Consider the following 25,903-nt stretch of genomic DNA (forward strand, 5'->3'; position numbering starts at 1 on the left):
CTTTGAAATGCTGATAAAATAATATAAACAGCCAATGGAGCGATCTGAATGTAAAGCTTCAATACAGTATTTTAAAGCAGAATTTAATAAAAGGACCAAGAAAAACTTCTCAAACATTCACAGTTCATACACATATTTATCTACTTCCCCCTTCCACAAAATTCAGGTCAGATAATATATATTATTCAGTGTTGCAAAACAGAAAAGGAAGCAAAGAACCCTGGGCAATTAACCCTAAATTATGACAGTAACAAACAACTGAAATAAATCCCCTTTGTCTGCAACATCAATATTCATGAAGTATTGTTCATGTGATGCTTACAAAACTCATTTTTTCCTTGGTCTTTCCTCAGAAGCAAGCTAGAACAGAAAATACCCTGAACAAGCAAAACTGAAATCTAAGGAAAACCTGAGATTGAATAGTATGGCTCCCCAAGCCTTCATTTAACTGGTAATCTTGTTTAGGAACCAAAATATGTAAATCACTTTGAGGAGGCAGAAGAGGAGCTTTAGTGTTATGTCACAGAGTCTGATTTTCCTGATGCAAGCATATAAAGCTCCTTTGCAAGGTGGAATCCCCCCTGCTCCACTTTGTTTGCCAGATATATATATGACAAAAAAAAGAGGAGCACCTAAAATAATTTTCTAGAAGAGGAAGTTATTATGCTGATTTGGGAAAAAGTGATTCAGAACCAAGTTCTGTCATCCAGAAAGTAAAACAATCCAACTGAAAGTATTTACTGAATAAAGTTTTACTAGCAGGTTCAAAATTCAATTATGAGGACAAATGCTGTTGCAAGCCATCTCCTCATCCTATAAGAGAACAATATTTTCCATATCTGGAGGTGGAATACCAAAAGGTTTTAGGGTGTCTTCCATGGAACACCAAATTTTTGATGCAATGAAAATGGAGGAAACAGACAAGGGAGAAAAGGAGGCTGGAATATTAACAGCTTTAAGCATATTTATTTTTTAAAAAACTAATCTACTGCATTTTTGCTTGTATTACTTGAAAACTCATGGGAGGATAAATGCCAGTATAGAGAATTGCAAAAATTCTCATATTAGTTTCCTTTAAACTTTTCCATATTTCACCTGAAAAAAAAAAATCCCCACATTCCCATATGATCTAAGATTAGGTATTAAATGATTGTTAGGATTCAAAAAGGCCAAAACAGAAGACAAATAAAGGACTCTGTACGAACAAAATCTATGTTATTATTCTGCTTCTAAAAGTACAGAAACAACATTAAGAAAACATCTATTTCGCTGTTGTCAAATGTCATACGTGTCAAGGAATTTCACCAGTAAGGTTTTCAGCTAAAAGCCTTTTAGCTGTGTCCTTGCCAAGAAACTCAAGAATTAAAAAACAAAATTTAAGGAAAGTAGAGTTGTACACTTTGCATTTTTGCAGTATAGAATTAAATGGATGTACATTTTTTAACTATGCCTTTTTTTTTTTTTGCATTCAGACATTAATTTTCATTCTTCTTAGTTTTGCTTGAACTAAATAGGCTTCCTGTTGCCTCTCTAATTCTCTCAGCAATTAAAAGACCACGAAGTTCTGAACAATCTTGATTGACCCCTCTACCTCTTAAACTTTGAGGCAGATTCTCTCTCCATTGATATCATAGCTCTGTGAAAAAGCATCCTTATGGAAGAAAATGCCCTGTTTGGTTTTATTTCAGTAATGATCAAGAACATGACACACCTTCAGAAAAAAATACTAACATAAACCACAAACTTCTAAACTTTTCCAAGTACACTTAAAAAAACCTTCTAATTTGCCCTTTCCTATTTGGCAATAGCTGAATATCTCTCATCTCCTTTGTTCCACAATGAGAGATGCAAGCTATGTAACACCTTCCTGAATGCTAAGTCTCAGCAGGAAAATAAGCAAACACTGATTCATCTAATGATACCCATTAAATTTATAAGGTTTGTTTCTGCTTCAGTTGAAGTCTATCAACTTGACCCACTCAATGCACTTTATGCCACTTTAACTTGTGGTCTAAGCCTTACAGAGTTGCTCCATGAGGACAAAAACTGAGCTCAAACACTGAAGTTAAAACAATTCTATTCGGGAGTGAAACTACATTAAACAACCATCAGACAAAGTTCTTAGAACTTTAGAGCTACAGGCAGAGAGAAGAAAGACAGGCCAGCAGTGGTAAGGACAAAAGCTCACTGTTTGACTGTGCTCCCTGTCACAGACACAGAAGCTCCACAAAGTTGTAGTCTTCCATCCAGGTCAGCTTAACAGTCCTGGTTCAGCTCAACACACTATCTAGAATCCACGCTTGCCTTCCTACTGCGACATCTCAGTTATACTCTGTCCCTCCATACACAGATACAGAATATCCACAACTTTGTCTTTAAGTTGAGACTAAGCTGAATGCATAATATGAAGCTTAGACACAGTCAATCCATTGATCAAGGTTTCTCACAAACCACACCAGGTAATGGAGGTTTATTTTCCCCAATTCATGTTGTATTCTGTGAAGGACACAGGAAAAAAGTCAGTAGCTAAAATGCTTCCTAAATGAAATTTTAAAAGCCTTCCACACTGACCAAGGGACTGTAGAAGATTTTTCAACTCCCCTTGTGCAGAAGCCATCCTGCAGATTCTCCTACTCTTCTCAGTAATACTAAATCCTCCTGTAGGCCACCTACTGAACTTTAGAATCTGAGCCACTCAAATCTGCTGCATCCCAGCACTGTGACAGAGCAGACCCACAAATGCGGTGCTGCCATTGTGCCCTTAACTCTGAACTGAACAGATCCCTGTGAGGGAGGTGGAGAGCTTTTCATCCTTCCTGGATAGAAATGCTTCAGTTACTATTTGCTACAGGCATACTGCTATTTTTGCTTTGTGAGTAGTCTCCAGACATAGCCAGGTTGTAACCATTCATGTGAGAGTCAGTCGCCACAACGCTCAAAAAGTAGGGAATGCAGTGGCAATTGGTTTGGTTTAGCCAGTGGATTCTACTTCAGACTAATGCTGGCTACTGTTTGGAGAGTGGGGTACAGAAAATGCAGGAGGCAAGTTCCCTTCATTCTCTTGCAGTTTGTTAACAAATTTTGAAGGATGGTGGTAAAGTCAAACATATTTTCCTGTTTGTTTTATCCTGCCATAATCTTTGTCTCCTTCCCCTTCTTAAATGGTGTGCACACAAACTCTGCTTGCTCTTTATACTCTTAAGCCATTTTTAAACTCCTTAAACCATTTTCAATGGAGACACAGATTCAGATTTTTAATCACACACCACAGTGCTGAGCTTTCTGGCAAGCTTTTACCCATAAAATGGCTCTTGCTACTACATGCCAGATATTTTCTTGTGTGTACACTTCCTTACATTGGTAAAATTAATAAGATATAATTCTGATTGCAATTATAAAGTCGCCAGACTTTCCTGGTCTTATGACATTACAGAATTACTAAGATCCAGTTCTTCTGTAAACTTCCTGTGTCAACTAGAAGTTCTCTCCCTCTTGATTTCCTGCCTATAAAACTCTCTCTTATCCTTTGTCTTGCCTGTTCCTACTGTCCTTGCTTTGGGGCATTATCCTCCACAGCACACTTGGCACTGTGTACAGAGCAACGCCTCTGTCCTCCACTCCCTTTTGCTGAGGAAAAGAGCTGAAGCAATGTGAAGGAGAGAAGGCCAAGACTACCTGTGCCACAAAAAGAGTTTCAGAGGTTCATCTTCAAATCAGTTTCAAATTATGTGGTTATAAGCATGACTGTAAGGACACCATTGGTATGTAAAGCATAATTCAGTGGTTAGAGGGAAAATGGTGGCCCATATACCTCAAAGGACAATATTTTGCAGTTCATAAAGTTCCTGAAGTGATCTGACATACACTACAGGTCATGCAACAGCACAAATCTGAAGAAGAGGGTTTATCCCTCTTGACTGCAGATTCAGAACTAAGTTTGTAAATTCATCCAGTCTACAAATGGGAAGAGGTATAGTCCCCTTAACACATCATCTTTGTATCACCTTGTTTCTACAAAGTAAGAATCACACACTACATAACAACTAAAAGGAAATAGTCTGTGACAGTACTTCCTTTATGCATTAACAGTCTGAAAAGTCTTAAAGCACACAAACATATTTAAAAACAACAGAAAGTCTCAGTAATAAAAAAACATAGGTTACACAGACCTTGCCATAGGGAGTATCAACATATTTTTCTGTTCTTCCTTCCAAGATATCCGGATCATCCAGGCCAGTTCCACCAATAATTCCAATCTTACATAGAAAAGTAAATATTAGTCTTCTTGAGATTACACTTCATTTAACAGCATATCTGAAAAACTTAATAGGCAGTTACAAAATACATTTTCTACTTCAGATGGGGTTAGACTATAGATCAACAAAACCTCAGCACAGCTTCCCAGAAAGGAAATTTCAAATGACTAATAATTTTAAACAACTGTATTTAACTTGCCCATTTCTTACACTGTGATTCTCCCCTTTAAAGATACCAAATGAAAAAAACTGCGGAAAATGCACAAAGATGTGCCGATTCACCACTTATTCCCAGTAGAAAAACGAAGGCTGTTATTTGGGAAAGCTGCTAATGAGTGAGAAATACCTGTATAAAGCACATTATAAAAAGGCTTCTTCTTTCTATGGGGAAAAACAGTCCTACACATAACTGCCATACTGAATACCGGCTATTACTATGTAGTATTATACACATAAAATAATGTCTTTTGCAAAAAAAATGAGAACATTTTTGTACTAACTTGCCAAGATCTAGGAACTTCCTTGTTTCTGAAAGTAATCTCTGTACAGCTTCTGAAAAGGGGGACAGCTCAACAGCATCTTCACAAGTGAAATAAAAAGAATCTGCTGACAATTTCATCTGCTGTGAGCACTGCTGGTTTCTTCACATATTTACAATTAGGTCATCTGGTACCTAAGAAGATGTAAGTGCTCATTCAAACTTCACTTGAGCTGGGTCACTAATTGTCCCCTGTGCAGACACACTGGTGTCAGGTGTTATTCAACTCGCAACCCTTCCCTAAGTAGAAACTTAGCAGACTCTTGCTCCTCCTACTTTTTTAATGAAGTCTTTTTCAGGTACTTTTCCCCCAATTTTTTATGGAATTGACTAACAGTTTCAAAGCATAATGGAAATGGAGAAGAGAGAGCAAAGCAAATGGCCACTTGAATAAAATATATTGTATTTCCTTAGGAAATCAGGCTAAAAGTTCTATTTTATGTTTTGATACAACTTACAATGAAGCAGCATGAAGTGACTCACAATTACCACCTGTCATGCTTTAGTAATCACCATTTTCTTGTTCTTGCTCATTGCTCATCTGTTCTAGCTCGTTTGTAAAAAAAGGGGGAAGAAAAATGTAATTTGAAACATATATTCTCACTGAGACTAAACTCACCTGTGATTTCATACTCCAGCTAAAGAAAAGTGCATCTGAACTTTCTTTGTTCTAGTTCATCATTGAAAAGTATCTTGGTTTTGTTTTTCTAGTGATAATTCCATTTTCAATCAAGACAAGTTTTCTTTTGAGTCCAGAACACTTCAGTGTTTTGGATGAAATGGTAATGTCAGGCCCTTCACAACCTCAGGTTTAATAATGGTGTTTATAAATAATGTCACTATTTATCACACAGAGAGAAAACGCTACTGCTTTTTTTTTCTTTTTCCCCCAGTGCAACCAGTTGTTGCAAAGTTTGTCTCACTTTCCAGTTGAAGAATTCGTATAGTAGCTGAGCTGTTTATTACTGAAAAAAATATCAGGAATCATTCTGGCATGACTTATTACTGCACAGTTCCACCATTTTTTAGTATTTTTAAAGACAGAAAATTTCTTAAGTAAAAGCTCCGGACTCCAATGTGCAACAGCTCTCTTTCATAACACACACCCAACTGCCTCTTACTCTAGCTTTTTCTCAATTTTCACTTGTTCAACCACTATATTATTGGCTCATCAAGCATTTTGTTTCAAAAAAGAGGCTCTGTGGCCTTCATTACACATGAAATGCTTATCTGGAAAGGTTTCCATAAGAGATGCTTATTTATTCACAAACATTCAGATTATGATTGCTCATGAAAATCCGGAAAATTACATAAATTTTAGGATGAATAATTTTTCGCCTTGATAGTAATGTAAGAAGTGTGCAACAGTGGTGCCCGCCGGGCGGGGGAGAGACCCCGAGCGGGTGAGGCGGCGGCCGGGGAGGAAGACTCGGCCCGGCGCAGCCCGCCATGTTGCACCGCTGAGGGCCGCCGAACTCCCGGGGCTGCTCCCGGCGGGAGGGCGGGGCCGAAGCGAGGCGGGAAGGGAACGGGGAAAGACACGGCGGACGCTCGGCGGGCGCCAAGGAAGCAGCGGCGTGGCCCGCACACCCCGCTCCGCACGCCCGCCCGCAGGCGGCCTGGGACGAGGGGAGGCGACAGGCAGCAAATGGATTGAGGTTGGCGGTGGTGGGTGCCGCCTCCCGCCGTTACCGCCGCCTCCTTCCCAACCCTTGGCGGCGGGAGCCCACGCTTACCTTCACGCCGGCGGCGGCCATGTTGGCGGGAGGAAGCGGCACTCGGCCAGCCCACCAGAGCCGCGTGTAGCCTGGCCCCGCCCCGCTCCCCGGGGCCGCAGAGCGGGGCCCGGCGGGGCCTCGCCTGGTGCCGCTCGCTAGGGGGCAGCGCCCGCCCGCGCTGAGCGGGTCTCTCCGCCGACACCGGTCCGAGGACGCGCAGGGCGGGCCCGGCAGCGCGGCAGCTCTGCGGCCCCGGCCCCGGTGGGAGAGGCCGGGGTGCCCGAGGACTCCGCTCCCCGGGCCGGAGGGACCGGTGTGCGGGTGCGAGCCCGATGGCAGCTGTTTTGTCACACGGCTGTGGTTCTTCAGGAAGCGGTTGGAAACACACGATGCCGAACAGCTTCTTGGAATAGAATCTGTTTTATCGCGATTTTGTGTCACAGCACTGCTGCTTTTTTTTTCCACTTTTTTTTTTTTCCCTCCCCCACAGGATATCTCCTCTCCCGAAGTGGATATTGCCACCCCGTTATTTCTGAGTATTTCTGTTAATATGCTGTTCCTGCACGTCACGAGTGGCTTCATCAGAACGTCTCCAGCGTGATTTCGGAACATCGCTATCATCTGGTCCGTAAGCCCTGAAATGTTTTTACATCCTTGAACTGTATCCCTAGTGAAAGTTTTGATACTTTTTCAAAACCTTTCGTCTTGGAAGTACTTTTGTTAAATCAATGAGAATACTGCTATGTTTAAATACCTTTTGAAATCGCAGCCAGGGTACCCATCCTGCTTTATTTTCAATACTTCTGATCTGCATGTTTACATGTGACTTTCCAGGACTCTTCACGGGCTGTGTGCAACAGAGTGATGCTGCAGCTGGTGGCACGTAAGACATTTTCTTAGTCACGCTGCAGTTCCGGAAAAAAGTATTCCGCAAATGTTGTGATATAATACAAATAATTTGTCTACTTAAATGTGTAAGCATGTGCTAGTGCCAAGTATTGGCTTGGTCTCTCTGAAAAGTAACTTTCAGATGGTCCATATTTCAGCCGGATCACCTACTATATTTGTGGAGACGCTGTGGCTTACTTAATATCCCCCAGAATTCATCAGTTTTTCAACAGAGGGTGGAACTAAACACCACAGAATCCCTGGATCACCCTATAAAATATGACATGAAGCAGAAAGTGCTTAGTCCTGAATTGCAAGAAATGGCAAAACAAGACGAAAATTCCAGCTCTAACCTATGTGAAAATTCCCAATTTATAGTGTTTGTATCTAACAAGAGGAGTTTTCATATGGTTTAAATTACGTGTGTTCTTTTCAATATTCAAAAATTATTCTAAAAACAAACTGGAGCATGTTTTTTTTAAAAAAAGAGTTCATTTTCTTTTTGAAGTACACATATAGAGAAAGTGCATATATTTAGCTCCCCAAACTAAATATAGCTTTAAGTGATATGAAAAGGTAAACGCTGTATCATCATGTGTTAATAATTACAGTTTTCCTCTTAATGATACTTTTCTTGTTGCCACATCCCATACATTTAATTAGAACACTTGTTTTAACATAATAACATCTAACATGTTGAGAAACATGAATAGTTTTGATATATTCATGTATTTATTACTATAGATATTAATATCAGCTGTAGAGCTTTCAAAAATAGCCAGTTTTTTTCTAATTTGAACTACTTATTTTCAAAAGTATTTGTTGTGGCTTTTCTTTAAAACAACTTCATGTATCGAAGAGACCTCAGCCATCCAGACACGCCGTTCTCACGTGCCACTTGGTGCTACCTCTGTGTTAAAAATGTCACATACCTGCTAGTAAATGCAGACTCCGATTCCTCACTGAACGCGTGTCCTGCATTTTGTTGCAGCTGAGAAATCTGCTGAGATGTGTGAGGCAGTTCATTCTATACCAGAAAAAGGATATTCCTGACAGGGCAGTAGCAGCTAATGTGCAACTTGTGTTTCAGCTGGAATTTGTTCTCTGTGCAGTTTGAAACACTTTGTCCTCTTGTCTTCAGTGCATGTGAGAAATCTTCATACGAAGCTGGGATGTTTGTAACAGGAGCTGAAGACTTCTTACTGCAGTTCAAAATGTGAGACTATACTGATGAGACATGCATTTTGGAAAACCATGGTTAAATAAAAGGAGAAAGAAGGACGGGTGAAGTTATGTGTTAACTTCTCCAGTGTGGTGCAGTGTAGCCGTAATACCAGGTGAAGGCTGAAATTTACTTTACTTTTCTCATTCTAGGTTGGCCTTTCTGTTGAAGGTGTATGTTCCAGTTTCAGTGCATAGAATCTTTGAGTAAATAATTTTTGCCAGTTCCCTCTGTTTAATTCTACTATGATTTTGCTCCATTGAATTGCTTATAAAAAGCTGTGACAGTTGTGTTGCAGTATTCATCTTTTACCACAATCATGTGTAATCTGTTTGCTTTTCTGGTTCTACTTTTTGCTTTGCTTTGAATATGAGAGCTCATCGAAAATATTCAGTATTTGAACTCTCAGTGGCCAGGAGTTAAAAGAGTCCTTTCTTACTCCCATTTAAAACCTGTGCTAGCTGTTCCTGGACAGGCTGTTCCCGTGGGAGTTTGGAACTGTAGCTGTCCAGAGAGGAGACAGCTTTCCAGCTTCATGCTTGTGGACTTTCTATACTATATGTATATTTTAGGAGTATTACTCTATATATAAAGCTGTATGTCCAGGATAAATCTGAATACAGCAAGCAGAAAAGCCTGTTCATAGTGAATTGTTAATGACATAGATACCTCAAGAAATGTTGAGCTGGAAGCTCAAAAGAAGCTTCATTAGATGCGGTTTCTGAATTTTAGTCTGAGCCACTGTTTTGGCACATTTCAGACAGTGGGTGGACAGTTTATATTCAGAATCAGAAAAAAGATCTGAGAAATTGTATTCTTGCAGACAAGCTAAATACCTTTTGAAATTTAATACCATGCTAATTTCAATTTACCAGCTAACTAGTAAGGAAAACCTGTATCAATATGAAATTTTGCACTTAAGTGAGTGAGCTCATTGTACATCAACAGCTAGTGAATTCTGATTACTCCCACCGACATATAAGTTAGGTCAAGCCATACATGGATTTAAACCTTCAAGAGAATGTAACTATTCAGTAACACGTAAGAAATAGTGCTTAGTTAGATACACATTTTAAAATTATTTCATTTATGTAGACAATATGGTTTTGGTAACTCAATTTTGAGTAGCTCAAAATTAAAATCCTGTTATAGGTCTGAGAGATGGAATCTGTTTTAGTGACTGTTCAACAGGAAACTGTAATCTAGAAATTCTTAACACGGCATCTATCATTGTGAGTAGTCAGCTTTCTATAGCAACCATTTGTAATTGGAAGCAGGCAATCAAACACCACCCCACCAAAACCACCACCATAATATTCAGGAAAACAGCGTGAACATGGATTTTCACATTTTCACTTTTTACACTATTAAAAAGGCACAAGTTACACAATTACTAGAGAGGTTGCAATTTCAGCTCACAATTCCATTTATGACATTATAGAAAACCTTGAAATAAAATGATACCTTTGTGTTTTCCCAGAGGGTCACTTTGTACTTCGTATTCTAAAGAGTGGAATGTAGATCCATTTACCTGAATAAAAAGGAGTAATTTAGTGGAGTTTCATTTCACTATTTTGAAAATAAAATAAATGCACAGTGGCTTGGAGTTTCCCTGCTTTGATTTCTTAGTATTTCAGGTGTCTTATGGGCAGTGTGTCCTTGGTTTAAGTTAAATAATGCACAAGAACTAAGTTTCATTTACACCTTGCACTACTCAAAAATACAAAAGAACCTTACAATGAAAATAAATAATTTATGGACCAGATTAAAGCTCTTCAAACTTGAATGTAAAGTGTAATTTTTTTATGTGTCAAGACACTCTTTGTGAAAAGTACTTATGTAGTCAATAGCTGAAGACCCTGTCCTTAGAAGTACTGATGGGAAGGTCAGAAAATTCAAGGTCCCCACAACTATCTAACAGTTTTGATTATGTGCCTGGCAGAGTTCTGAAATTTTGGCCAAATGAACTGAAATGTTCTTGCTTGTATAAGAAGCACCTCGATTACACGAAGAGTGTGTTATTTAGTTAAATATAGAAAACAGTCTATGTGTAAGACAGTAATTCTTAACAACGCAAAACAGGGTTGGGAGAAGAGAGTCTAATGTGGTCAGATAATTAGGACATAGTGACCCTTGAGTTTTAATCCCTTTTCTGATATCAGATACTTTTGTGTATTCAAGTAATTTAAATTCTGTCCCTCCTGTAATGTCATGATCAACCTTAACTATGTTTAAAGGGGTGCTCGGATTAGCTAGGTTGTTTTTGTGGAAGTGCTTTGAAGATGAAAAGCACTGTATCAAGGTAAAAGGTCTTATTATTTTTTTATTACAACAAAAGTTACTGTAAAGAAATAAAAGTGCTGTGTACACATAGCTGAGCTTTGAGTTGCTTTAGCTAATGTTACTTCAAAGAAACGACATTGGGATTGAAAAGAGGGGAAAATAAAGGCTCAGTCATGTCCAATTTACCTTCTGCATTTGTTCGTGCAAATCTCCAGAGCTCCCATTACACTGTACTGCTTGTAGACTTTGTTATTTCTGTCCTACAAATTCACAAAATAAATTCCAGTAGTGATGGAGTTAAAGGAAGAGTGTCTTCTGTGTCCTTCTGTATCAGCCAAGACTTGACTCAAAGAAGCAGCCCATATTTACCGTATGATCATACCATGAAAATAGCTTTCTCTTGCATATTCTATGTAAATTTTATGTTTTCTCCTGTAAATTGGAAACAATTTATTGGATCCTGTCCCCAAAATAGTAATTTAAGATTTCAGCTGACTTCAGAGAAAAATGAATGTCTGTGTTTGGTGTGCAGACAAATATATTTTAAGCATAAACTGCAAGACTACTACATGGAAGCATCCAAATGTCATGTTCAGGAATATTTGAAAGCCTAAGTTTCCAACTGTGTATTACAATCCACCACCTAGAATTTATTGCTTCTACAGCTCTCTTGTGGAGCAGAAAGGTCTGTGAACTCTCAAAAGCATGCCAGCAAAAGGCTAACTGATGAAGTTCAAGGACCCTCATCAACAGCTAAAGTGAAGATGGCTCTCTTTACATTGACCCTGCTATGGAACTGTAACACTTTACATCGATCCATTCATTTGCAAAATGAACAGTTGGCTTTTCCAACATTTGCAATAAGTGGAAGTATCTTCGAGGGACCATTTTAGCAACAGAAAAGCACCAGAAAATCCCTTCCCTAGCATGACCTTTTCTCAAGGAGGAACCATCAAGAAGCCAACCACATCAATTTCAAAGCTGTGATGTGTTCCTTGAGCACTAGATAGCCTTAATGAGGTAAAGACTGCACAGTACACAGAAAGAGGAACTCTGCCAAATGCAGGTGAGAGGAGTAGAATTTTTCAGTTTACAGATAATTTACCAATGCAGTATTTTGGAAAGCTTTCATGCAAAGAAACACACACTGTATGAGATCAGGTATATAAACTACTACAAGATAAGACAATCAGGTCCAGGACCTTGACATTTGACATTACTGGCGCAAGTTCAGAAAATAAAATCCATACTGCAATTAAGCATTATATGTCCTCAAAGTCCCCATTATCTTCACTGATGCCACAGAGGAAAGGGAACCTCAGATTGTGCAGGAAATGATTGCAAAAGATGAACATTATATGAATTAACATCAGCACTGGTCTGCTAGAAGTGTGTGTGTCTCCCTAACACTGCCCCCATACCAGTTAGTTTTTGTGCATGAAGTACATGAGTGCATCTGTATCACCTGTGCATAGAAGTGCTTATACAATTGATCTCGGTAGCTATAGTACAAGCTGCCTCTTCTTGCGGCTCTGCTGGAACTTGCTTACCTACCACATGCTTCTACTTCCAGCATTTTTTTTAACAAAGCACATTAACTTACCTCTACGTCCATCACACAGATACTGAAAAAGGAAGAATGAAAAAGACTGGCATAAATTTTCCTCTGGTTTACGTTGAGGTGTAGTTTTTCGAACCCCAGTCGCATTTTGTTTAGCCAAGAATCCGCTCTGACTGCTTCTTCACTTCAGGTGCCTTCCTTGGCTCTGCTCAGGCATCACTCCTGTATGACTTTGATGACTAAGAGTTATGTCCGGGTGAATGTGAGCTGCACCGCAGGGGCCTGTCCCGGGAGCAGGGTGACTCAGAGGCTCTGACGCAGATTGCCTCCCCGCTTCCTCCTGGCCGCGGGCAGGCAGGTTCTCACTGCTGGCCCAGCGCATCCTGCAGTTGGTACATGCCCATCCCACGCAGTCCTGCTGTGGACGGTGAGTAACAGGAGTGGGGCCAGAGCTTCACCTCCTTCGTGCCTCGGCCTGCTCCCATTAAGTGGGCTTGCAGTCCCATTTCTCTGCAGTTAAACCCCTGGTCTGGCAGATCCTTGGCAGAGGTGAATGGGCATGTGGACATTCAATGCTTCATTCTAAGCTGGTCCTTCTGGCTTACATCTGGCTACACGTGCCAAATCAAGCTCATACTGCTCTTCACTGTGAGTCCATTGCAGGTACAGCTTACATGCTTCAGCGATGTAATTTAATTCTATCAGTGGAATAATTCCTTTTCCTTGTATGAGCAGCTTCTTTGCTAATGGAGCCTGTGCAACAACACTAGTTAAGCCTTGATGGATATGTCACTTTCTAGTTCATAATCCAGTTTTAAACAGAAATTAAAAATTAGGTCCATGTGTGTTACCTTAAAAAGAGAACTTTTATATGTCTTCTTTCACACAGTATCACAGTATGTTTGGGATTGGAAGGGACCTCAAAAGATCATCCAGTCCAATCCCCCTGCTGGAGCAGGAACACCCAGATGAGGTTACACAGGAATGTGTCCAGGCGGGCTTTGAATGTCTCCAGGGAAGGAGACTCCACAACCTCCCTGGGCAGCCTGTTCCAGTGCTCTGTTACCCTCACTGAGAAGAAGTTCTTTCTCAAATTTAAGTGGAACCTCTTGTGTTCCAGCTTGATCCCATTGCCATCTTGCCATCTTCCAAAGTAATGAAAGAAGCTTGAGCTAAGAGGATGGCAACTTTAAAAAGTTTAATTCAGTAACTATTGTAAAATATTTGGAGTGAAGCTAAAGAGGTATTTGAAAGTTTATACCTAATACTTTAGTTGGTTTCATTATAGGGTGAGTAACACAATGTAGTAAGAGGAGTAAAATAAAATCCTTAAATTGAAGGACATATTACTATGCAGCTTAGTAAAATGACAATGCTTTTAACAAAGCGTTAATGTCTGCTGGTATCCATTATGTGTATGGCATTCATCTTATTGTAGTAGAGAAACATGCAATATTGTAAAAGTATTTCTCCTAAAAACACGCAAATGAGATGGGAAAATTACTTACAGGTGATAGGCTAAAGTCTTGGTAAAGATAGAGGTCAGGGTGTTGGAGTACTGAAGACCTCAGCTGGTGTTCAGGTCTCTATGTAGGTGATCAATTGATGGGGAGAGCTGCACAACTCATAATGAGATCATGGTATCTCAGATGCCAAGAGGGACATCACCCAGAGCTTGCAGAGTAACTTCTGTGTTGTCCCCGCTACAGGCTGAGTAATTCGGGAAACCTGAGCAGGAGGGCAGTGCAATCGTTGTGAGTAGTTCTGCCGTGTTCATGTCTGCAAAGAGAAGGGAAAGAATTTCCCAAAAAAGCCTTTTCCAGGAGAATTATCTGGGTCTCAAGTGAACACAGAGATGCATCCTGAGACATCGCTGCCCAGGCATCTGATTCTCGCCCAGACTCAGACACAAGGAAAATAAATAATTGATTGTGACAAGGAATCTCCATCACATGCTCAGGTGACAGAAGGAGTTTTCAGAAGCTGAAATTTTGTCTGTGAATAAAAGGATATCTTCTGAAAATGTCTTTTTTTCCTGTTTTCTGATTTAAGAAGAGTATATTTATTTAGCAAGATCATGCTTTTCTAAGCAATTAATATAAACCCTTGGATGAAGAAGGGGGAAGGGTTGTGCTGAGGTAGCTGATTTGTCTTGTTACTGTAATGCGTTATCAAAATAATTTCAGTTTGAATAAGCTTTAGAAAACTGTCAGAAGCTGTCAGCAGCGTAAACCCCTGCAGCCATAAAGAAGCTTCATGTGTTGATTGTTCTGCCATAAGGAAAAAGCAGGGGGCTAGAGCGAAAAGTGCACTGCACAGATACTATGTAGCCCCCTGTAAGGACGTTCTAAGGGACCTGTGATAGGGATTTGTGCAAAATTAAGAAAGGACCACATGGTTGGTAAGCATTTATTGGCAGTCCTGAAACAGGACATACCAGATTTTATGGATTTAGGTAGGAGCTAAAAGATGAAAATATTGCTGGAGGGCACATTATAGAGCTGGAGTACTTCAGCTCCTAGATGAGGAAACATCTGAAGAAGTAATCCTTAACATCCTATTTAGAAAGTACTTAAAGTCACTGCCTTTGGTGGGACTCTAAGAATGCCATTTTCAACAAGTGTGTAGGAAAACTGCTTACACTACAACAGATCGCATGATCCCATGACTCATTTGAACTGCAGAAAGTTGACTGGGAAAATGAAGAAAGATTGGCAGAATAACAAAATAAATATAAATTGATGCGTGAGCAGGAAGAACGCAGTGCTATCCTGTGTGGGTGTACATACTGATGGTCTGAATGTGCTGCTTACTATTGTTGTGAAAAAGGTGCTAGTTCAAAAAAATGGCAGGAGAGAAGTTGGGGCTTTCAAAAGGTCTTGGCAAAGAGCTGCTGACTCAGTGGGAGCAGAATAACTTCAAGCCCATCTGAAAGGCAGCAGTAAGTGCTCCTATAACTTCAGTATTAATAACAGATGTGTCACGGACTTCTGAGTGAAGTTCTTACAATGACAGCTTTTTATATAAGACACAGAAAATAATGGCTATAGAAAAGACCAAAAAACTAGCGTGCACAGGTACTCTGTCTAGATGCTTTGCCCTGATTATCTGATGTTTTTCAACTGATATTCTTATCAGGGGAATTTCTATTTAGTTGTCTGTATTAGTCAGTGGGTAACTGTAAAGAAAGCAAACAAAATATTCTTGACATGAGTTGTTCTGCATTGTATGCACTCTGATGTCCTGGCCCACAATAGAAGATAACAAGGCCTGTGGAAGCAGAGTGCATCCTGGTTCCCCATGAAAGGGTCTTTGCACCACGCACAGGGGAGGAAAAGAAAGAAGCTTGTGATCTTTGTAGGCAAATATAGCCATTTAATGGCTTTCAGCCTTGACATTCCTCTACAAAGAAGAACAAGGAGGGAGATGAGGATAGAAAAATTTTAAATAATGCTTAAGCTTTACATACTTATTTTAGAGGATTTTCCTAGAGAGAATTTGTCATATTTGACCAGTCTGCCTCTGTGTGTACCTACACACTGTTTTCTCACCCCCTTCTGTTAACTTCTGACATCACTGTCCCATCTCAGTATAATCCAGGAGGGAGAGAAGTCTCAAAGATACTGGTTCCTTTAAGATATGTGAAAACATGTGTCTGGGCAGAAAAGAGCCAGTAAATAATTGTCTTCTTCCCACCTCTTCTTTCAAATGAAAAGCTAAAAACCTGTCGCTTTATTGTCAAAGAGAAAATCCTTCTGAATTATACTTCAGTGTTTCTGCTACTCAGATGGCTATATTTATTTTTTTAGTTAGTTACATTCCAGTCAAAGAAGCAACTGGGTACAAAGACATATTTATATATTTCACTTGTAAGTATGCAACTGAAATAAAACACATTAAGCTGAAGTCAGCAGCAGTACGTGCATGGTCTCATTAAGAATTGGCATAAATGCTCTGAGCAGATGGACTTGTTCGGTCAAGTTCAGTTTTAGAGAGATGCTTCCCATACAAACTCTCTTTACCCTTTCTTGACAGCGGTAATCTTTTTCATCTCTGCGGGGTGTAATGACTGGACAACATGAAAGGAAATGGAAAGTCTGGAAAACTCATTTCTTATTGATTTAAACCACAGGCTGAGAGACACTTGAAGAAAAAAATTATCCTTGGGCACAGGTGTGCAGGTTTATGACATTACTTTTTTATTTTTTTAATAGCATGTTTTATTCCTTTTTGTACTTTTTTCTTTCTCTTTCATTGCAAAGCTTTGATAATATATTCCTATATTCTTCTCATTCTCCTTTGTTTCTAGACTTCTGCTTTTTCCATCTCATTCTGTCTTCCCAACTTGCTTGATGAATTCTTTCATCTTTATTTAGACATTTCTGGGAAAACAAACCAAAACAAAACAAAAAGTAAAAGCCAAAAAAACTTAGGAAAACCCAAGTCTTCTTGTAATTGTTCGATGTCACTATACCTTGCTATACTTCCATTGCAGTGGTAAATACATATGTGCAGTAAACTTTCACCAAGGAATTATATACTGGAATAAGTTTTAGCTTGTATTGTTCAGGGTAACAGATACCAATAACTTCATCATTCTATGTTAATACTGTGTTGATGTTTGGTCATATTGAGTCTAAATAAACAACTCACTGCCTGGCAAGCTTTCAGCCAACTTACATTGCATAATTTGACTGGCTTTCTAATCTGGGAAATGCTTCTTGTTATTAAACAACAGCTTTTCTGACTAGGCTGAAGAAATGGAGTTGGCATTCCATTTAAATATGCTGTCCGTGTCTCCAGTCAGCTGCCAGCTGTATTGCTATATCACAATATTATGTTAAGCAGAATGTGTAGCTTCTGTGGCTGATCCATTAGTATTTGTTGATAAAAGCCTGTAAAATATAAGAAATTATTATTATTCATAAATGTGCATAACAACATGTTACTTTGTGCATGAGCAGAAAAACTCTTCTAGGGAAAACCATTCCTCAAAAGGAAATTGACTCATATATTGCATTTTGTTGTTGCAGTGGGTTTTTTTTTCTTTCACTCAAGACCTAGGAAGGCAATCATCAGACTAAAAAAAAAACAATTCAAGGAATAATGTCTTTGCTTCACGTTTAAAAATGAGGCTTTTTCTAGTCAGAATATTTGTTATATGGTAGTTTGAAAAAATGTTGAATGACTCTCTTGCTATATGACCGATAAACTCAATCATTTTTATTTTGCTATACTAGAGCAACTCTTCTAGAGAAGGACTCACTTTAAACATGAAAGATGACAAAATTCCAGGCAAATTTGAAGCCAATCATTGGACAAAATGCCTGGTTATAACACAGAACAATATTAACCTCAGCAGTTAATTGGCTCACAACTTACCCATTGGCTAAATCTAGGATATTTAAAGGGAAGTGGGTGCCTAACACTCATACCTAGATGGTGGATAGTTACAGGGAAGTTAGACGTGTTTGGGACTTTGCAAAATTAAACATACAACTGTTCAGTATTAACAGACCTTAAGTGAATTTCAGAGTTAACTGTAATACTGCTTAGTAATGATAACATGACTGTATTCCTTATGCTAGCATGACAGTTTATCAAACAGACACAAACCCCAAATCCTCCCAATAAATGCAAATAATTTCTCATCTATTTAGACAAACATGTCACATAACTACCAGTCATTTATGAAGCATGATTGGACTACTGATATTGGCCGTTCAATGCACGTAGGCAAAGAATTAAATGATGCATTAAGGGAAACAGGTGGTGTGAACAACTTAAAGCAGGCTTTTGGCCAGATAAATACAGTATAAATGCCATGGTAAAGGCTCGTGGTAAAGAGGCTTCAGGCTGTCTGATTCTTTAGTACATAATTTGGTGTCATGCATGTATAATGAAGATAGAGACCATTCTTAATAATAGACTACATCCCTGTGGGCAAAGAGCAGCAACATTATGTGAAGCCTTTCGAACACAGTCCATTGAGTGCTTGTAGAACGGAAAGTGTAAAGAAGAATCATGCTATTTTGCCTTTGAACTGAAGATATCTATTGTTCAAGAAATGCTTATCACAAGAGGACCAATTAGAAAAATCACTCAGGATCGGCTTCTCCAAACCTCAATTTCCGTAGGTTGGAAGTACTTGGATCCAAAGAATCTGCCATGTTCAAAGCAGAAAACAAAGAATTGCCTTATTTATTCCACAAAAAAAAAAAAAAAAGTCCCCAGATATTTCACTTTCCCAACTGTTTGGTACTGAGCTCAACTCACTACATTTGCTAAACATTCATCATTATTAATTTTGTAATGCTATTTGGGTGTTCCTTTGATTTGATATCACAAGCAGTGGATGAGAATGTTATTACTTCAAATTAGAAGCTGAATCATTTCTTCATTGACCTCTTGTGCAGCTTAAATTGCACACATATGCCTTACATTAGTTTTCTTTAAGCTTAGTCACTGCAAAAATAAAACTTTTAATGAAATCTTTGAAGTAAGGAACACCTATAAGATTCAGATTATACTGGCTATTTTTTTTTCTGAAATATTTGGCACCTGTGGAGGATTTTGAAATAAGGCTGGTAACGAACATGGGAATAAAATTATTTTTTACTTGCTTTTTCAGGAGATTGTTTTATATGACTCAGTCAGCAAAAGTATTAAATCCACACTGATCTTTAAGCATAACTCAAAGTTACGTGCTGAATAAAACAATTCAAACAATATATATTCATGCAAAATTGGAAAAAAAACCCTTCTAAACAGTATAATATGCTTGAAATGAAAATAAAGCCTGGTATCTTTGATGAATACCATTCAGCTATTTGTGTATCAAGCATTCAGTGATGAGATAATTAGGGTAAGGATTTGATGTCCATGCTGAAGTGTAATTGTCAGTGAACAAAACGAATAGGTGGGAGACACCACAGGTGGCCACCCATGGTCAGACTTCAACTGTGTCTCCCTGAGGAGACGGGGAGGTTCCTATGTCAGTTCATTTAGCTGCTTTGCTGTGAAATCAGCTGCTTCTTACATTGGGCTGAACCCCATAGCAGCAGAAGTGGGCCAAGGACGAAGGCATTTGAAAAATTGTCTTACTTAACAAAAGTAATGACATTCCTTGCTGAAACACAGTACTTGAGAGAATGTCAGAAAGACCCCTTCACCACTTGATGTCAGTGGTTTGAGTCCCATTGGGTTAGTGCAAAAACATGGTGATGCACATGTAAAATGTTCTGGCAATTGGTAGTTCATTGTCAAACAAACAGGGACCCCACTACGAAGTCACCTCTCCTTTGTCAACTGCTACTTTTTTGTTGTTAGAGAACATCAGTAACTGTGTACAAAACACCACCCAAAAGTAAATGAAATTAGGTTTGAAGTCCCATGGACCTAACTGAGTTCAGGCAAGATGAGGGGGAAGATAAACACCAGTGAATTCAGGCTGTGTCCTAAAGGGGTGACAGGGATGCAGGTCCTTCATCTCAAGCCCTCTTTCCTGTAGCCTTCAATATCTGCCTACTCTCATAACAAAACCAGGCTGATGATTCATGACTCTGCTGCAGATGTTTTGCCTTGCTTAGCCAAAACTCAGCAAATCCCAACTGATGGCAATTTATAGCAAATATGCTGTTAGCCTGCGTAAGAGCAACAGGAACAAATAAGTGGCTTGGACACGTGCCCAGCTCTGCACTGTGCATGCATTAGGGAAGAAGCAACTTGCTTAGCAATCTCTTAATGCTTCCAACCTTGGCTGGTAAATTTATGTATGCAAATATTATGGCTGTTTTGAAAATCTCCTGAAGCTTTGAGAGTTTAATAAATCAGATCACTGGGATAACACTCTGTACCAAAATTAATTTGAAATATTTTTCCTCAAAAGTCACAAGACGGGGCCTCTTTTTTCTTTACACCTCAAAAATAATTCTCAGCATTTGTTGTGAGATGTAATGGGGCAAAACCACATTGTGATAAAGAATCTAGTATAGACTACTAAATTCTGTGGGTACCACATAGGGAGGATCAGATCTGTGTCTGATTCCTTGTCAATACTTACTCAGGAAAGAAGAAACTCAGCCCGCTTTAAATGGTCCATGCTATGCAACATAGCACACAAGGCAATACATACTTTGTAAATTGCAAATGATACAGACAAAGAACCGAAGCAAATGAACAATCCTTGTATGAGTTTGTAAGAGGAAACCCAATGGCAGTAGCAGTCTCAGTCCAAAGCCAGGGAGAGGGGACCACTGAGCCACCATGAGGCCTTAATATAACTTCACTTTTATCACAAAGCAAACACAACAAATAGGTTTAGTATTGTTTGTGGTGAAAGACTAATACCCTAATGTACCATTGGCCCAGCCTAACTATAAAGCCTTAGCATGTTTATAAGACCACAATCAAATTGCTGACATGCATTGTAATGAAGACATTTAGCATACTCTAATTTAACGTGATTTGTAGAACACAGGACAGAAAGTGCAGTAGTGGCATGGTTAAGATGGCCAAGGCAATAATGAAAGCAACAGTCACCTCTGAGCTAATTTCAGAGAGTGAACTCACCCGCGGAAGAGCTGCAGGACAAAGACATAGTAATAGGAGGATGCTGTGAATGGTCATTTTTTGATCAACTCAGCAACAGAAGAATGATGAATCTGTCCAGAAAACAGGAAATGAAGCTCAGAGGGCCATGGGCCATGGTGTCCTAAACAGCTAAATGGACAACCCAAGGATTACAAGGGTGAGGGCAGCAGAAGGGGGCCAGCATTGATGACATCAGCTCATGACCATCAGCTACTGTGGTGGCTGTCCTCTTTTCCAGATCACCCTGACCACATGGGACACACCAAGGCCCCATGCCATCAATGTGGATGCTCAGGGACAAAAGAGGTCTTGCACACCTTGTGGCACCTGGGAAATACAGGGAGCAGCCATCATAACCGCAGCAGTGTACTGCTAACTCTTCCATGACTACACGCTGCTAAGCTTGTAGCTGTCCACTGCCATCATCACAGTTATCTCATAGTTGTCTTACAGTTGAATACTGCTAAACCGTAACTGTAACTGCTATTTTCATGCTTGCATTATTATACTTATATATGACACCACACATCATTATAGAGACCTGACAGTCACAGTTTCTTTTCTTGCTAGTTGGTATCTTTGCATGCTCCTGCGTTCCTGCCACCAGAGTTCCTCTTGTTACTCCTACAACACAGTTAATTTCCAGCACAAGCTGCTTAAAAATATCTGCCTCTGCCCCCTCTGCCACCTCCACCCACCTCTAGAGGCACCTGTAGGTTATATCCCCTTTACTGCGTCAGCATCCGCAGTGACATTTCAACATGACAGAGTGGGCAAGGGGTTTGTTAGCAAGGTCTTACTTTCCAAAATGGCCCAAGAGGTCTAGAAAGGAATATGGAAAGCCATCAAACTAACTAAATTTATGAAATAAAATAAAATAAAAAAAGAGAATAAGGTGTTCTGTGAATATACCAGGGATGGATCTACTGTTTTGTTTCATGGCATGTTAAATTTACTGATTAATTCTGAGTAACTAGAGAAACCTGTTTTGATGGAGGAGTTGCAAATACTGACAAGAACGTGATGTTCAAAAGCCTCTTCTCTGAACCAGTGTATCATTTGCTCTAATCTATGAAGAAAGCTTCTTGATGCACAAAGATAACTTAAAGATTTGCAATAATATGGAAAATTTTCTCTCTACCTGTGCCAGGTAGAAATTTTAACAATCTTAGTGGCTTGACTAAATGACTCAACACAACTGTTTTCTGTGATAGCTATTAGGAGGGCTAATACTTTGGCCTTGTAGCACAGCTCACTGTGTAGCTTTTTTATGCCAATGTACAGTTCTGACTCCAGCAACAAAATTCTCTTTACTGAGTTTTCTACTTGCCTGAGAGATGTTAAAACCTAAGGACACCTGGATGAAACCATTTCCCTGCCAGTACTGACACATATCAGAGGGGAAGGGATTAGTAAAGCTAACCACAGTTTGTTTCATAGAGTAAGGCAAAAATGTGAATTGTTCCACAATGAAATCCCTGAGACTTGGCTTGAAATTTTGGCTCCATCTTCAACATGATAACAGAGGAGTGAGTTGCTTAAAATATGAATAACCCTTTGTTTTCAGCCTTTCATAGGGAATAGATGATTTGACATCTGAGGATGCTCTTCTCTCCCCTTAAATGATAAAAGAAGGAAATAAAATTTCCTGACAGTTTTGAGTGCTTGAGGAAAGTCTGTCTCATGGCGAACATGGAAAACCCTTGACTTAGCAAGTGTTCATTTGCACTTCTCCTGGATACTGTCCTTTTAAGAGTTCCTCTGAGAACAATGGAGGACTCAGTTAAGCTTAATTTAGGATTCCCCGCATCTTATGGTTTTTACTCTTCTTGTAAACAGTACAAAAATTAAGACAAAAATAATCATGCACCAGATTCCTGCCAGAAGAATTATCACCCAGAGATAAAGGAAGCTGAAAACTAATACATAATAACCTAGAAAATATACAACAGAACAGTACTCAGCCAACAGAGGGAAAAAAAAAAAAGAAAAAAGAAAAGAGGAAGATTCTGAGCCATCTGGAGCTGGATATTATGTCTATTCCTGCAAGACAAATTTATAAAGTGAATCAAACCACAAACATTTTAAGTATAGTGACTGTTCCACCTTGCAAACGTGTTTGCGTGCTCAGAACTCGTTTAGTCTTTATCATGAACCACAGCACCCTTAAGAAAAGGCCCAGCTCCTCACCCATATCCAAGCTGTATCTGCTATAATAAGGGAAAGGAGGCTTGGCATTACAATCAACAGCTGCAAAACAGAGGGTGGCTTCACCTCTCTGTGTCTGTCTTTCCAAGGGATGACCCAGTTGCCCAGGCAAGCACTGCCAGGGCAGCAATACCGTCAACTTCAGGGGTGCTTGGCACTGCCAGAGTAGGGCGAATGGCTAGGGTATACCATAAAGAGAAGGTATGCCAAAGTATTTAAAAGCAACAGTAAAGAGCTTTTGATTTGTAAAAAGGTTAATTTCAAATTGAAATGGCTGAGGGTCTATTAGCTGGTGATATAGAGTTTCTCTCTTGAATATTGAAAGTTTTAGACAGTCTGCTCTTACTTCACAAGACGTACATCCCATAAAACCCAATACATGACTGCACTTTGACAAGTGCCTTGTTCCATGTATGTCTAAATTTCTGTGATCTTTATTTATGTAGCTGTTCATGACGATTGTATCTAATACATTAAAAACATCAGTAGTTGTATTTATCAGCTGGATTAGATTTGTTAATTGGAACTGACTTAAATGCTATATCCTGGTTATCCTGAAGATATGGGTATTTCCAGTTGAGAGGAAGTGTTAAGACTATTTTACAGTGAATTGTACTAATAGCATGATGACTACAGATAAGTAGAGTGGGTGGTAGCAGCAGAGCCCACCTTTACTTGTTTAGGAAGTTTGCTCCATAGTCCTCCTAAGAGTACCTGATGGCCATGTGTACACATACCAGCATATATATGTTTGTGTTAATGCATACAGACAAATGATCTGTAAGTGGGGACTTATCTTTGTATGCATGGGTTGAAACATCATGTCATGATCAGCCGGTTTGCAGTATCACACATGGCAGATACACAGCTATTTTCTTCCTCTAAACCACTTACTCCCCAGTAACTCTGTCTCTCGGCCACTGGCATTGCCTAGGACATGAGCCAGGAATTGGAATGTATTTCTTTCCTTTTTTTGTTTTGCAGTACTGGACCTTCTTGACATTAGCTTAATAGACAGAAGAGGCTAGAAATAATTCTGGGAACTGTACATGCTACAGCAGTGCAACTCGTGTTGTGGTATGCTGTCTACTGAAAGCTCCACAGCCACCAGTGCCCTCTGGCTTCTTCAGCCCATGACATATTCCCTCCCCACCTTGTTGCCTGCCAGTATTGGGAGAAAGTCCTCCAGGGAGAAGGAAGATGAGCATTAGATATTCTGTTCTGAAGAACAATTACACCACTTCACCTTCACAACAAGTTCATGCACGTGCTTAGGTTGCTACTGCCTCTGTTTACTTACCTGGTTCTCTCATCACCAGGTGAATATCTGTAGCATGTAACTCTCCTGTGTGCTTGCTGAAAAACAGGTACAAAATGCAGTTTCGTGAGTGTGTAAAGGGGCATGGTTGTGAGGAAACCTGCTGGAGGTAGTCCTGACCTAACAAATCTATGCCAGTTTGATCCATGATGATGTTTAAAATAATAATAAAAGGCATTTGTTTTTCCATGGCTTTACATCTGGGGAAGGGTACTGAATTCTCCAAATGGAGAGTGGAGGAGAGAGCAGGGGCCAGAGGCAAAACCCACCTCCTGAACCAGGTGAGTAGATGTCAGGTTGGAGGTTGGCTCAGCCCTCTGAGGCAGTCACTCCTGTGTTTCTGATGTCAGTAAACTAAGCATTTTCCAAAGCCACAAGTGTCTATGATGTCAGCATAGCTGCTGTGTAAAGCAAAGATGTGAGACACTAATGGGCTGAAAAATTCCTCTTTTCAAGCCTGTGTTTATAATCCATCTGGATACGTGTCTGGCTGTAAAACTTATTTTGAACAGAACTGTGTACATTTTACTAGGTGCTTCCAAGAGTGTGATTTCAATAGCACGATGATTGCAGATAAGTGCAGCTGATGACAGCAACTATGCCTGGGACAGAGATGTGGATCTGTTCAAAGAGGGAATACTTGGCAGTACATGAAGGGGTGAAGAGAAAGAGGGCAAAAGATGGGAAGACTTAAAACTGTAAGGAAACTGTTCATCTTCTTCTTGAACCCCTTGGACGCGATACTTTATGTACTATTTATATCTCCTGGTGGTTAATTGAAGACCCCACACTGCACCCTTCCTATCAGCCCTGAATCAGAGCCCAAGCCCCATGGGGAATCTCACCCTTGCTGTAAAACTGCTGCTTTGGAGTAGTTGCCCTGTACACAGCTAATCAAGGCCAGTTTTGCACTGGTATGGGGTTCTATGTCCCTCTTGGCCCCTTCATCTCCCAGGAAGGGAGACCACTGATTTGATGGGAACCTGGGCAGAGGACAGTGCATGGCCAGGAGGTCCTAGTGCATTACTTGCCCAACTGCAAGTGATCTCTGGCATCTGCAATTCCCTCTACATCACTGTTAGCCTCTCTCAACCTTGCAACATTGGCTCAGATTTGGTCAACGGGTTATTAATGAACAGGCAAAGAGAGGAATTAATACAGTTATTATTGAGCAGAGTGGCTTCAGCTCTGTTTCCTGAGGGAAACCAGGCTATATATACAAAACAGTGCCTGCATAGCTAAAACGAGTGGCACTGGGGAGGGACAGAGGTCAGACAGCTGCAGTGTCCCTGCGAGCCTCTCCAGTGCTGTGCCTCCTG

General features: G+C 39.8%; 1 protein-coding gene and 1 long non-coding RNA gene across 3 annotated transcripts in view; one reads left to right on the top strand and one right to left on the bottom strand.

Moving 5' to 3' along the window:
• The window catches only part of MTAP (methylthioadenosine phosphorylase), a 30,409-nt gene extending 23,793 nt beyond the window's left edge, over positions 1 to 6,616 (bottom strand). For both annotated transcript variants that reach the window (XM_065861774.2, XM_071801887.1), the window contains exons 1-2: positions 6,531 to 6,616; positions 4,170 to 4,256 (exon numbers count right to left, since the gene is read on the bottom strand). In XM_065861774.2, coding sequence (XP_065717846.2) covers positions 4,170 to 4,256; positions 6,531 to 6,551 — 108 coding nt within the window. In that variant the 5' untranslated portion in view covers positions 6,552 to 6,616. The remainder of the gene's footprint in view (positions 1 to 4,169; positions 4,257 to 6,530) is intronic.
• LOC139826375 (uncharacterized) lies at positions 6,325 to 11,207 on the top strand. The gene is made up of 2 exons (XR_011736384.1): positions 6,325 to 6,452; positions 7,003 to 11,207. It is a non-coding gene; the product is annotated as an uncharacterized lncRNA (long non-coding RNA).
• Positions 11,208 to 25,903: the final 14,696 nt, after the last annotated feature.

The sequence above is a fragment of the Patagioenas fasciata genome, chromosome Z, assembly GCF_037038585.1.
Source record: "Patagioenas fasciata isolate bPatFas1 chromosome Z, bPatFas1.hap1, whole genome shotgun sequence".
Taxonomy (NCBI): domain Eukaryota; kingdom Metazoa; phylum Chordata; class Aves; order Columbiformes; family Columbidae; genus Patagioenas; species Patagioenas fasciata.